At 45.1% G+C, this 13,661-nt stretch overlaps 1 protein-coding gene across 4 annotated transcripts in view; it reads right to left on the reverse strand.

Annotated features, from left to right (window-relative positions):
* Window positions 1-12,555, reverse strand: part of nfixb (nuclear factor I/Xb) — a 146,049-nt gene extending 133,494 nt beyond the window's left edge. For all 4 annotated transcript variants that reach the window (XM_047570994.1, XM_047570986.1, XM_047570983.1 and 1 more), the window contains exons 1-2: window positions 11,913-12,555; window positions 2,538-2,621 (exon numbers count right to left, since the gene is read on the reverse strand). In XM_047570994.1, the coding sequence (XP_047426950.1) occupies window positions 2,538-2,621; window positions 11,913-11,915 (87 nt within the window). In that variant the 5' untranslated portion in view covers window positions 11,916-12,555. The remainder of the gene's footprint in view (window positions 1-2,537; window positions 2,622-11,912) is intronic.
* Between the last annotated feature and the right edge of the window lie 1,106 nt (window positions 12,556-13,661).

Raw genomic sequence — 13,661 nt, forward strand, 5'->3', positions numbered from 1 at the left:
TTCTTTGTTTCCAGCTCTGCCATTAAAAAAAAAAAAGTGCAAAAGGTTACGGGCGAGCATCGGTCCGGACCAGAAACCTCTCTTTCTTTATTGAGTTGCATGCAACACAAGCGCTCCTCTGCCGTGGCTCCTTAAATGAGCCACACATTTTGTGGTCTGTGTGAGTAAATCTCTCATTAAGTAACACATGGTAGAGCCATATGCCACGGTTGGTGGGTCTGCTGCGGCTCAGCTTTTTCACACGCTCCGAATATACATATTTACCACTGCTCCAGAGTGGCCAGCGCTGTAATGACTTCACCCCGGCAGCTCCGGCGCTCCCGTACGGCCACGCCGGAGCCGGGGGCTTTTCATCTGGAGGCGACCGGGAGTAAGAGGGGGAAAGGCAGCTCCTGACGGGCCTAGCACCGGAGCTTTCGTGTGTGTGTGTGTGCACAGCACAGGTTATTCGAGGGTGGAAGTGCGAACTCGACGGATACGCCGCAACCGGCGCTGATACCGCACCTGCCTGAATAGACGGGGACGTCGCGGGGAGGGGAGATAAGCGCGAGCGTGGTTGAGCAGATGTCAGCTCCGGCATCATTTACACGTGCAGCAGCGCAGAAACCTTGAGAGATTCCGTTAAAAAATCTGCCTCCGACCAAGACATGTTTGTAATTTGTGTCCTTAAAATCTCCTGGCTTAAAGAAAAACAAGTGCCGTGAGAGTGTTTCCACTCTTTCCCAATATAAATCAGTTCGCTTCGACTATTTCCTGCCAGCCTCCTTCCTCCACTTCTTCTTCTTCTTCTTCTTACGTTTTGCTTCAGTTGATTTCTTTTGGAAACTTACTCAAATTTACTGCCCTAGACTTCTCAAAGGGATAGTTTGGTTTCTTTGAAGTCAGGTCCTTATCCATAGGCATTTTCACTGGCGGTTCGCTGCGTGACCCCAGTTTGGAGAACCAGACCGGAGCAGCCAGGGAACGAGCTAAAACGAGGGCGACTGGTCTCGTGTAGTTAATTGAAGACGTTTCGCCAGTCATCCGTGTGGCTTCTTCGGTTCGACCTACTTGGATAAGCGGTGAAACGTCTTCGAGAAACCCTGCGAGCTCTTGTTTTAAGCTTGTTTCTTGGATATGACCGAGAACCTTCTCAGACGGCAAAGAACCAGCAACAAGATATCGCCTTGAAGACTAAAACCCACGGAAGATATTTTCACCTTCTCTGACGAGGAGCTGAACCAGTTATTTTCTGGTTCTGCTTTACTTGCCTCCATCAGTTAGTCTGTGTTTTTGTGAAGCTTTGGCATTTTAAGACATTTAAAATAAATCAATAAAACTCCCAAAACTAAATTAAAATTACAGCATTTTTCAATGGAGATTGATGCCTTCAAGGACATCTAGAAAACGTCAGCTCCTCGTCAAGGTAAAGCAATCACGGTATTCTATTGAAGTAACTTGCACACTTTAACTAATACTATTTGTTTAAAAGGTGTTTTAAATGTTTTGCCTCATCCTGTTTGGCCTCCCTGCTGCTACGCTCGTCTCCAAATAAGGAGGCGTGTCGAGCTCCACCTAGATAAGGGCCCCATAAAAACCCAGCTGCAAATAAAATTAACTGTCCCTCCGAGTCTTCATCTCGGAGAGTCAAAGGTCAAAGCGGTTGCAAACTGTTTGCGCGAGGCGACTGCGGGGACGCTTAAGAAGCAGCAGCAGACCTCCTGGAGAGCAGCTGGAGGTGGACACCCTCCTGTGGACGTTCTTGAACTCGCTGCCCCCTGGAATCCAATACAGCCCCAGCGACGACGCTCCTCCTCCACCACCTCCTCTCTCAAAACTCTCCTGTACCGGCCGTACGACTCAATTACCGCCATAATGGTTCATTTCTGTACCCCGAGACACACGATACACTGTAGCAACCCAGATTCTCTTTGAGAGACTTGGCGTACGTCTTAACTTCGGGAAACAAAGAGCGTAGCCTAGAAAAACCGGCTCCCACCTCATTAACCATCACGTTTTGAGTCGTCCACACAACCCCCCCCCCCCCTCCTCCTTCTCCTCCTCCTTCTCCTCCTCCTTCTCCCCATCTCCTCTGATTTTATTACCGTTTTACATCACGCCGATCACTCCTCTTTTCTTGCAAAAGCTGCTGACTTTCTTTAACTTTGAGCTCCTTTTCGGGGTTTTACACGAGCAGGCACGCTGCACATTATCGTCGTAATTTTCACTCCCGTGGGGCGAGGGCGCTTCGGTGAAGTTGCAAAGGCCCCGTTTTCTTTTCCTCTTTTTTTTTCTTTTCTTTTCTTTTCTTTCTTACTTTCTTTCTTTCGTTCTTGCCCCCCCTCTTTTCTTAAACGTGCGTGTGGAAATAATAATTGTAATGGTTTGCAGCTGAGTAGAGGGAGCTGTGAATGACATTATGATTGTGGTGCAATTACCAAGAGCATGAAAACAGACTGTCAGTCATGGTAATGAGTAATGACTTCAGCAACACATTTAATGCCTACACATGGAAAAATAAATAAATAAATAATAATAAAAAATCGAAAGATGCATACCCTGTATGAATCTGATACTACAAAGCATTCAGGCATCCCAGGACCTCTGGAGGGTTCTTCGTTCAACAGAAAGGTTTCGGTTGCCTGAAAATGTAACACAACAGTCGTTAATTTATTAGTTGACACAGTGTTTTTCGGATGAGGGGATTTAAACGCAGAAAAAGCTGGTTTGCAAAGCCGCAAAAGCAGATTTTGCATGTTAAAATCCTCCTCATCCTGCAGCTTGACCTATTTAAAAATCATCCTCAAGTCCCGGCGCCGGATAACTAACTGCCTCTTTACATTCGAAACACACACACACACACACACACACACACAGAGAAAGAGAGAGTTGACGGTGTGTGCTGCCCGCCTGCGTCCAGCCATATGCTGCACAGGCCTGAGGCCCGGCCCTGCCAGTCACCACCACCACTTGAATGGGCAGCAGCGTGTTTAGCTGCCGTACCCTCCGACACAATGGTATTTCCTGTCCCTGCCGTTTCACCTGCACGCTCGCTGTCCTGGCAGCGTGCACCGATTCTGCACAAACCGTTCACGCACACGCACGCTTTCATTTTTTGCGCAATCACGCACTGCACACAGAGACCGTACGTCCGCACACGCAACCGACAAACACGGGCTATAGGCGGCACTGAAAGATGCCGCTAAAGTGTTTATTCTAAGTGTTTGTTTCCATTCAGCGCGGGTCATTTGTATGCCGCGGGACGCACCAGCAGCAGAGACTTGGACTCTGAATGAGCGTCCATTGCTGTTCTGCTGTCAATTGAGGAGGCAGCCAGGCCAGACAACATGGATGGATGGATGTGAGGGGGTGGGGTGGGGGGAACACAGGCCGAGGGTCTGGATCGGAGCGCGTCTGCTAAGCTTTTTGGAAACCGAGTAAACCTGTTAGTTAGGCGACGGCTAAAAATTGCTAGGTTAATAAAAATAACCGTGAGTTAGAGGTGGAAAGTTTTCCTCGCCAGCGGGACTCTTAGTTTGCTGGATGGAGGAGAGGAGGAGAAGTAATCCCATTTCCCAAACCTTTACGTTCTTATCTCTCAACGTTGAGCAGGAACAAACACGCGTCACCAAAAACAGGAACAAACATTGCTCATAGCCAGCAAGGAAACGTAATGTCATACCTTTTAGAAAGCGGCGTGTGGGATAAACAATTTTCAAACAGACATTAGGTTACTTAAGCATTTACATGTGCACACGAAATGCACGGGGTGACATGGGATTGCCCTTGAACAAATACATGCGGAGACACATGCATAAACACACAGCACTATAATAAGTCCCAGACTTGGGCTAACCGAGCTGCGGCTGGAGACACAGGCTATTCATATCCTCCAGAATGAGAGGTTACAGCTCGAGCCTTTCCTCTTTCCCTTTCCCTGTAACGCAGGAAGGGGATCTGCATGTGATTTCGCTCCGAAAAAGGGCGAGCGGGGCAGGCCGATTAGGCCGAAACCCGGACCCGCTCAGCCTAGCCTCCCTCGCTCGCAATAAATTTAGCGCGCACGAAGGCGTTCGACCGCCTAAACGGAATTCAAGCCGTCCAAGGGGCTAAGAAAACACAGCTCGTGGCGCTCGGCCTCGCCGTCCGACTCCTGGCTTGTCATCATCAATATGCGGGGAAACACCGGAGGAAAACCATTTGAAACCATTTGTCCCACTAAATGGTGCCCTTGTCGAGCTCCCCGGGCTTTCTGCTAAGCTCCTAAACTGCCCAGTCCGGGTGAAGGATATACTTTACTCTGTTGATAATCACAGAGGAGCACAAAACATGGCACACCAGTAGTCCTAGCCGCCTCTTCCCTCCGACACGCGTAAGTCACTTAAGGATGAAAAATTATTTGTAGCGCTCGGAGAGACTTAAGTTAGCCTAAACGCTAGCTAAGGAAAGGATAAAACGTGGGTCATTTAATGAATAAAGAGCCTCCATCTCTCTATCTGCATCCCGCGGAGAGGGGCATTGTTTGAGGTTGAATGTTTTATGTAGCTCCCTGCAGCACTGGCCCCCTTTTTCCACCCCCTCTCCATATCAGTTTTAATGCAGCATGGTATCAATTATATATAAGTATTATTCTTTACATGTGCAACATATGTGCAGTCCATATGGTGAGCCTACAGATAGAAACAATCAAAGAGCATTGTGAAATTAGCGCTCACGAAAAAAAAAAACCCTCAAATAATAATAGAATGAGGACGAGAAAAAAATTACAGAAAGCAGGACCACGAAAAAAAAAAAAAAAATCCACATTGTTCCCGGCCGACCTCCACATTACGTACGTGCGGGGCGGCCGAATAGTTTGGGAGCGTTTTTGCAAGCGAGCTGGATAAGATATGAATCTCCTGACTGCGACTACAAAGTGGAGCTATTTTTGACCTTTACGCTCAGTAAACCTGAGAGAAAAGAAATAAATCAAAGCCCAGTTTCTGTTTACCTCAGAGTAAATCGGACGTTCACTCGAGATCTGCATTCATTCAAATAAGAAAAGGCCTTTGACGCTGCTATACGTGACGATCTGAAAAACCTCAGAGTCGAGATCGACCGATATGGATTTTTTAGGGCCGATACCAATACCGATTTTTTCCCCCCTCCATTTACATGATATAAATGACACAATGATAACAAGTGTTACAAGTCTCAATTTAACCAAAAACATTAACATTTATTGTGGTTGATTGACAGCCTGCACTATTAGCTTGCCAGAGAGAGAAAAAGACGTCAGCTAGCAAACTCCTACTTAACAACAAGAGTAAAAGTGAGGACTGTTGCTAATGACTGTAATATGTTGGTGCTGAGTGATAAAGTAAATACAGCTTTGTTTGGTAACCTCAGAGAAGGATCAGCCTGCGGCATATCCGTGTGAATTTTTTGGTTTTGCTGAGCTATATGAAAATTTTTATCCCCTTTCAGCGTGTTGTTTTGGTTTTTGTGGCGCTACACTTCACTCAGAGTCAATTTCACCTGCAAAAGGCAGCTGTTCCTAGAACCCTTCCTTAAAGAAATGGGGAACTTTGAGTACCCAGTTACCAGAATAAGAGTAGAGTTACTTATTAGACATGCAATACCAGCTTTTAAATATGATAATATTTTAGTTTTTCCCCCACCAAAAAGATGTTATGAGTAAATAAGTAACTGAACATATAGAGTCCTAGGGTCGCTAATGAAGCCAAGTATGAATCACTGGGTTTCTGGTAACTTAAATGCTAGAAACTAGAGGAGACTAGCGGCTAGCAAAGATCTGTCCAACGAAATAAATATACCAACACATTTAATGCTGCATTACTCACATTTTTTTTCTTTAGCTAGGGCAAGGTTTTGTCACTCACTAATGACACGTTCACACTAGGGGTCGTACAGACGAGTCGACCAGTCCGTTTTTCGACTTCACTGTTGTACGGTGGCACTTTAAGCGTCACATCAACTAGTCAATTATCATGTGACAACAATAAGATAGCTACCTCTGAGAAGACGTAAGGAGCCCATAAAGAAAAAGCCCATACTACCTAACATGCCAGTCCTGAAATACTACACGAATTGGAGTACTCTTAATATGCTGCTGATGGTGCCGAGTTGCAGCCTGTTTTTATACAGGCTATACATATCTGCAGCTCACAGTCTGTAGCTGTTCCGATCCATCTGTTATCAGTAAGTCTTCTCTGTCTGTGTTGTGTAACTGCCTTGGGACTACGGCTGAAAATTAGCATTGGCGCTACGTCCGGTGCATTTACACTGATGACTAACGCATCAACGTTGACTAATGTACATTGTCCCAGTTCAGCAAACTAATAATAATAACGTATTCAGGCCAAGAATGCAAATCACTGAGTTTTTATCAGGCGGCATCCTCTGGGTCTGAGCAATGAAGCCCACGCGGAAGTGCAAAAAGCTGCAGTTCATCAAGTGTCCACTTGAGGCTCCAAAAGGGAGCAAATCCATGTTAAAAAGGGCGTTCCCGCTTTGAGTGACAGGTGGTACCCTGAGCTAACAGGTAGCGGAGAGTTGGGTGGGTGGATCTCATGCCCATATTGTCCAAGTGTGGGCGGGGTAAAGCCCATCCAACATGGCGACCGCAGTCTCCGCCCACTTAGGGCTTCATTACCGAGGTTCAGAACCCAACGGGTGACGTCACAACGGGTTTGTTCATAGATATATACGGTCAATGGGTTTTATCAGTGACGTTGTCATAGACTAGTTGTCGTAGACTCCGCAAAGTAGACTTTAAAAAAATCGGACAACTACCGAGTTGCTTGCGTTTCTTATGCTAAGCTAGGCTAAACTTGAACACAAAGAGACAGCAAACCAAGAGACCGTGCTTCCCAAATATTTTGATTATATAATGGACATATTTTGTTAATTTATGTCGCAGGCTTGCAAAGACAAAGTGTTTCCGAACATCAAGTTGCGTAACTACAACTCATGACATCCTCAGTAGCATGCTCAGTTACGTCAGACCCAAAAGGGGGACGGACGCCCAAGTTAGTTGCCTCTCACAGAACTGGATTAATCAGAGCACATGTACATATCTCCCCCCTCCTTCCTTCTTTCTTTCTCTCTTTCTTTCTCATTGTCTCATCCATGAACAGACGCACAACAGACCAGAAAACCACCTGTGTTTTCATATCTGTGGACGCACGGCGCTTCCACGAGAGGCGGGAGATGCTCCGCACAGTGATTAACAGCCCTCCGATCGTACCGTCCTAATCACTCGCAGCATCGACTCGGCGAGCTCGACGGTTTCATCGGAGACTTCCGACACATCCGAGCCGGTCCCGCTTCGTTCAGCCTTAATTGTATCCTCATTCTTCACCTGGTAGCGAGCTAACAAACCTGTGCAGATGTGGCAAGCACATCAAAGAGACGCAGGGATGGGAGGGGGAACTTGTTAGTAGAAAAAAAAAAATAAATAAATAAAAAAATGTGAGAGGGTGGGGGGCGGGTGGTGGTGGAGTGTATGAAAGGGGAAATTTACGTTGTGTGAGTCCGAGCCAGCGCCACCTCAGGGAGAAATGCTGGAAAAATGTGATATTTTACACCTGCATCTCAGGAGGTGCAGAATAAGAGACAGGGAGCGGGGGAGGCGGTAATTAGAGGAGCGTGCATGTGTGTGTGTGTTTAGAAAGGATTTCTTTTTTTTTTTTTTAGTTTGTTTCTGGGGCTTGCCACTGGTTCTTTTTCTGCACTCAATTTGGTGCGATGCAGTCGATGCCAGATTATTTAAAAATGCTAAACCTGGTTGCGAACGCTATAAAAAAAGGGAAAAAAAACACACAAAAAGAAGTGTTGAAAATTTAAACAAATATGCTAATATTGTTACAGTGATAAATAGCTGGCAAGCCATGTTTAATGAATAATGCTATTGGCTCTAATTCCTCATTAAGGCCCGAAAGAGGAGAGAAAATACATGTATTGTTTTTTTTTTTTCTTTTTGGGGGGGGGATTTTATTTATTTATTTATTTATTTCCTCCCCTAAATTAAACTCGGAAGGCAGGAGATACCAGCACCTTCCCAAATTAAGTTGATTCAAATTACTCGGTTACACAGCTGGTGTGCAGTCTGGGGTGTCTTGTGAAACCAATTAATGCGAGGGTTAAGTCTTGATAAAGTAATTGAGGCAGGGTTAGGAATGAGACGGGAGAGTTATGGGCGTTATGTGATCCGACCGAGCCTGACGAGACCAAGTAAGACCTCTTTTACACTGATGAAAATGTCCCTCCGGAAGATTTTTTTTTTTTTTTTTTTTTTAAACCGAGAAAAGTTGGAGCAATCAGTCAGCACTGATCCAGACTAATCTGATCTGATCTGCGGTTTTAAGTCAAATTATCCTCATAATGATGTGCCTGCTTTATTTCACGACGCTGATATTTGTTTGAACTACCAAGTGAGATTGTCTCATTCCCCTGTTTTTTAAACACTGGATATTTTCAGTGCTCATTTAAAGGACGTTGAAAAAAAAGTTTCCTTATAGTACTTGTAAGAAGAAATTACTCCAGGTTTTTTTTTTTATTTCTTGACTCCATGGAAGCTTAGAGTGTGTGTTTGGTTTAAATTCAACGCAGATGCTTAAAACTGCTTGAAAAAGTTTTCTATAAAACCTCAGTCATTGCATCCCAAACTCATTTACCTAAAAAATTAAAGGGCCCACATATAAGAGCAATTAAAGGGCCACCATATATATTTAACATATATTTATTAATTTACTCATTCAGCCTGTGAAAACACCCATTCAAAACCTTTTGTTGCACTAGAAAAGAATAGTTAAGTTAGGTTTGACACATCTAACATGCCAACGTGCTAAATAAATAAATGAATAATGTGATATCAAGGATTAAATATGAACAATACACCACTGAAGGCACATTCTGCGTGTCATTGCAAGCTCTTTCATATCTCATTTTACGGTGTTACGTTATATCTGAGCAGGTTAGGGCTGAGGACTGGAACGGGATGTCCTTCCTCCAGACACCACAGTGTAGAATAACACAAAATACTAGACTTTGCTAGATGATATTGAGATGGGATTTAAAATTACGACATTTAAGGGAAAATGGAGGTTTAACTAGTATCTACTGAGTTGCATTTCAGGAAATGTAGGATTCAATGTTTGTAAATGTCCAAATATCTAAACCTCTGCTCCACTGGCTGGACAAGTTAAATAGTCCCTTTTTAGCGTCTTTCAGCTCTTTTTTTTGTCTTTTTACAATGCTCTGCGTCATTTTAATTCCAGAGCAGTTTTTTTTTTTTTTTTTTTTTTTACTGCATCCTCCCAGAAACTTTACAGTGAATGATGCACCAAATGAATAAGTATGTTTTAAATGCCCAAAATGGGTGTTTTTAGGTTGCAATAATTTGCTTTATGAAGCCTTTCAGCCTCCTTCAACTCATTGTTTTGGTTTTAGTTAGAGAGTAATACCAGTTCTCTCTAGAACTTAAAGAAAAACTACAAATACCTGAATTTATATTTATACCAGTAACGGCTTGCTACATGAACTGAAGAGGATCGTACAGGCATTTTCACTGTAAAAAAAAAACAAAACATTTTTATTGTCAGTTTTTTAACCTGCTGAAAACCGAGGTTTTGCTTTAATTGATGAGTCTCATGGTCAGGAATGAGGCTGGTTATGAAATGAGAGGTTGAACTTTTGGGTTTTGTGTCTGCGTTAGTCCCACGGCGACCCTTTAACCTTTGATTTGTTTATGTCAGAGAAACCAAACTACGCCTCTGATTAGATGTTCTGTAGCGCCTCGCCGCAAAACCACACGGACCTGCCGAGCCCATCCGAGCTCCCCGTCCCGACATTTTCACGCTGCTTGACCCCCGTATCAGATTTTCCATCTTTAAGCTACAGCAAAAAAAAAAAAACTAAAGAAAAAAAAACCTTTAACACCGCATAAGCTATTACGGCGCGCTTAAAGTCGTATTTATTTTTCCAGGAAAACGTCAAGGCCAGGACAAACATAATGGCATAATATTCTGTATACAGTGAGAGGGTGACATCACTGGCAGCGACGGGGCCAAGAGGCAGATCACACGAGGCTGGAAAACCGCTTGTCTGATCATCATGTGGCGGGGCTACACACACAAACACACGCTGACACACAGAGAGGGGATACGATTACCACAACTGTTTACACAGCACTCAATGATTACATTTTTTTAATTTTTTTTTTTAAAGCTTAACCTCCTATACTGTGCATCACACCGCTGCCAGAGCGCACTCTGAATTTACCTTAAGGACCAGTTTACACCTAAAACATGACAGCCTGCCACAGAGTGGATCGTCTCCGCAGGAAAGCTGTGTTTTAGTGTTTAGTTGTGCGTCAGAGATGGAGCATCTGCCTCGAGGAACTGACACTGATTGGCAGATGCCTCCAGTGAATTCTGACTAAACTAACACGCAACCCAAACGTTTGGCACGAATTCACGATATACCCTTTCTTTTTTTTTATTTAAAAAAATAAAAAATAAAAAAAAAAGAAAGAGGTGAGTTGCTGCTATAAGTGGGAGAATAACAAGTCGAGATAATCCCATGTGAGGCCTGTCCTGAATTCTGCATCATTTTTACTGATGAGCTTCTTGGGCAGCTGCCATGTCGGCGAGGATGCTCGTAAACAAATAATTATTCATACTAATAATCTTCCATATTCATGTGCAAATAAGATCCCTTCCTGGTATCTAAGCAGCTTCAAGGTTGTATGTGGGAGGTTCCTATAACTATTGCCTGACTTGACTCATTTGGAGCCAAAAAAAAGAATCTTGTCAGGGGGTCAAGGATGTGCGAGCTACATATTATTCTGCCTTTAATTACCGATTTTACACAACTGAAAGCATTCCCATGCACGTTCTCGGGAGCCTCTGAGACCAGATTTACCATATTTCCTGCTGAGGGAAGATGGGGATAAAACAGGGAACAATGAAAGATTTCTTTTGGAGGGGTTCCACCGATTCACATCATAAGGGGACCAAATTAAATCTCAAACATCGGTGGAACAAAAGGGGAGGGTTGAAAAGAAACGACAAAAGTGACCTTAAACAAGTATCATAAAATCTGGCTTTGTGATGTCACAGGATTTCTCTGCGTGGCACAAATAAATCACCTGCGTAATGAGGGAATTAGCCAAAACCGCTATGCGTAATTACGCACAAATCAAATAGGCTCTTAATCGAATGCTGGCGCAAACGTCAAGTTCCATCGACTCAAAGCCAAGTTTCCAAACTTTGTTCGACTTCTCTTCTGTTAGGTGGGTTCGAGCGCTGGTCACAACATAACCATTTCATACTCTCTGATGCTTCTCCATTAAACGCTCACGTTGAATGATACGCGATAGCCCGTATCATATATATATATTGCTATTAATAGTCCTAAAGGCTGGCCCGTATCAGAGACCACCGCAATGAGAGGAGTCGTGTTCTCCGCGTGGATAAAACGGCAGAAGGCAGTGGGCATCGGGCGGTGAACTGAGAGGGCTGGACACTGATTTTGGCCAGGAGGGTGGAAAGAAATTTTGGCAGCGCGTTACGCAACTATTAAAATAAGCCCGATTTTGTTTTCCTCGCTGCAGCGTCCTTTTAAATGTAATATCTGAGCAATGCGAGCTCCACTTATTAAAGACGAATAACAGTGACAGTAAACAGACTGGTAGGTAGAGGGACTTGGCACAGAGACCGTCAGCCACACATGAAAACACACACACACACGCGCACACACACACACACACACACACACACACACACACACACACACACACACACACACCCGCTCAGTAAACTGCGCTAAAACAAAGTTCTGCCTGTGAATCATCAAATCTATGAACAACTACAACGGATCTGAAAGCTGACTGCACAAATGAGCAAATTATTGGTTTACATAGCACGTACCATTGTGGTATGAGGAAATGTGCCAACACTCTCAAAGACCCATTTTCCACTCTCAAAAGTTCGGCTTCCAAAAAAAAAAAAAAAAAAAAAAAAAAAAAAGTGTGTGGGAGAGGGAAAAGTGCTCGGCTTCTTGTTCAGCTGGGCCTTATACCGGAAGCAAAAGAGCCCTAATACACGGCCTGCTGCCCGGTAAACATTTTTCTAGAGGGGGGGTGCAATTTGTAGCGAACTCTCCTCAGTCAAGGCAACAGGGGAGCGGGGCAGTGTAATCCAAGTCGTCCGCGTCCCGACTTCTTCATGCAAGGTGTTTGTGCTCGGTTCCAGCTCGTGGTATTTCCATGAAAATCGCCGCCGTCGAGGCTGAGGGGGCGCCCGGCAGCGCGCGGTGCTTCTCTCGCTCACGATCGGTCCGTCCCGGTGCCGTGGTGTGTAACGTCCAGCCGAGTCGCCGCGCCGTGCGCACACCGACACACACACACACACGCGCGCCGTCTGAGCCCGAGTGACAGAGGAGAAGTCTCGTCTGCCGTGCAGCGACAGTAAGTAGCCTGCACTCTCTGCTTACGCGCTCACCGAATCAGCTGTTGCTCCTGCAGAGGGGGGACGACGAGGACGACGACGACGACGCCGCGCGCTTTTTCCTTGTGCATGCTCCGGGTTTTTTTTGCGGAGACGGGAGGGGGTGGGTGGGTGTGGGGGGAGAGATATTAAAAAAAAAAAAAAAAAAAAAAAAAAAGGGAAAGAAAGAAAAAAGAAAAAAGTGGAGTTCCTACTCGGCGCTCCTCCACCTGTTCCCCAGTGTCCGGGAAAAAAGTTGCGGAGAGACAAAACTCACCATGTGGCAGCGGCGACGTCGCCACACCAGAGACATCAGAGTTGGTGAGGCAGACTAGCGGGACCTTAGTGGGCAATGCCAGCCGGGGACCGTCTGCACACTGAACCCAGCAGCGGAGGAGGTGAAACGTCTCCCCCGCGCGTGTGTAAGTGTGTGTGTGCGTGCGTGCGTGTGTGCGCGCGAGCGCGCGACGCCGAAGCTGCGAGTAAACAAAATGCGAGAGGAGCGAAAACACGGCGCACGCAACCGGTGGAGGACGCGCGGTGTCCTGCGGCCGCGGCCGGAGAAGCGGAGCGGAGGGCTGGTGAATTATTAATAACCAGAGCGGTTCGCAGGCTGTCGTGTTCAGTGAGTAACCAGGGCGGCAGCTGGGGGTTTAGAGGAATTAAATACGGGCTCAGAGTAAACCGTGGACGCAGGGGATTAGTAGCGCTCACCGGCAACAGTGTAGGGGCAGCTCGGGGCCGGCGGAGAGGGCGGGAGGGAGCGGAGGTTGCAGGGAGCGGCGGCGGGGGAGGCAGCGGAGGTGGCAGGTTATCATAAATATAGCCAAATAAAAAATAAATAAATGGAGTGTGTGTGTGTGGTTAGGGGAGCAGTTCGTTTAGTGAGATCCTGAATGGATGAAAAAAATACCGCACTAAACTTCTGGTTTTATTTTTATATATCCAGGACATATTGTTTTAGAAAATAATATTATTTTCTTAATTCAAAGGCTTCATGAAACATCTAAATGCTTTAATTTCAGGGAGAAATATACTGAAGTTGTTCCAAAAAGTCAGTGAGGGTTAAACCTCCACTGACCAGGGCTGATTTAATTCCCACTATAAAATATAAATATATACATGTATATATAACATACTTACATTAAGTAAATACTATTGGGGCTAAAATGAGCAGGTTTTATATCCATC

Source organism: Mugil cephalus, chromosome 20 (genome assembly GCF_022458985.1).
Source record: "Mugil cephalus isolate CIBA_MC_2020 chromosome 20, CIBA_Mcephalus_1.1, whole genome shotgun sequence".
Taxonomy (NCBI): domain Eukaryota; kingdom Metazoa; phylum Chordata; class Actinopteri; order Mugiliformes; family Mugilidae; genus Mugil; species Mugil cephalus.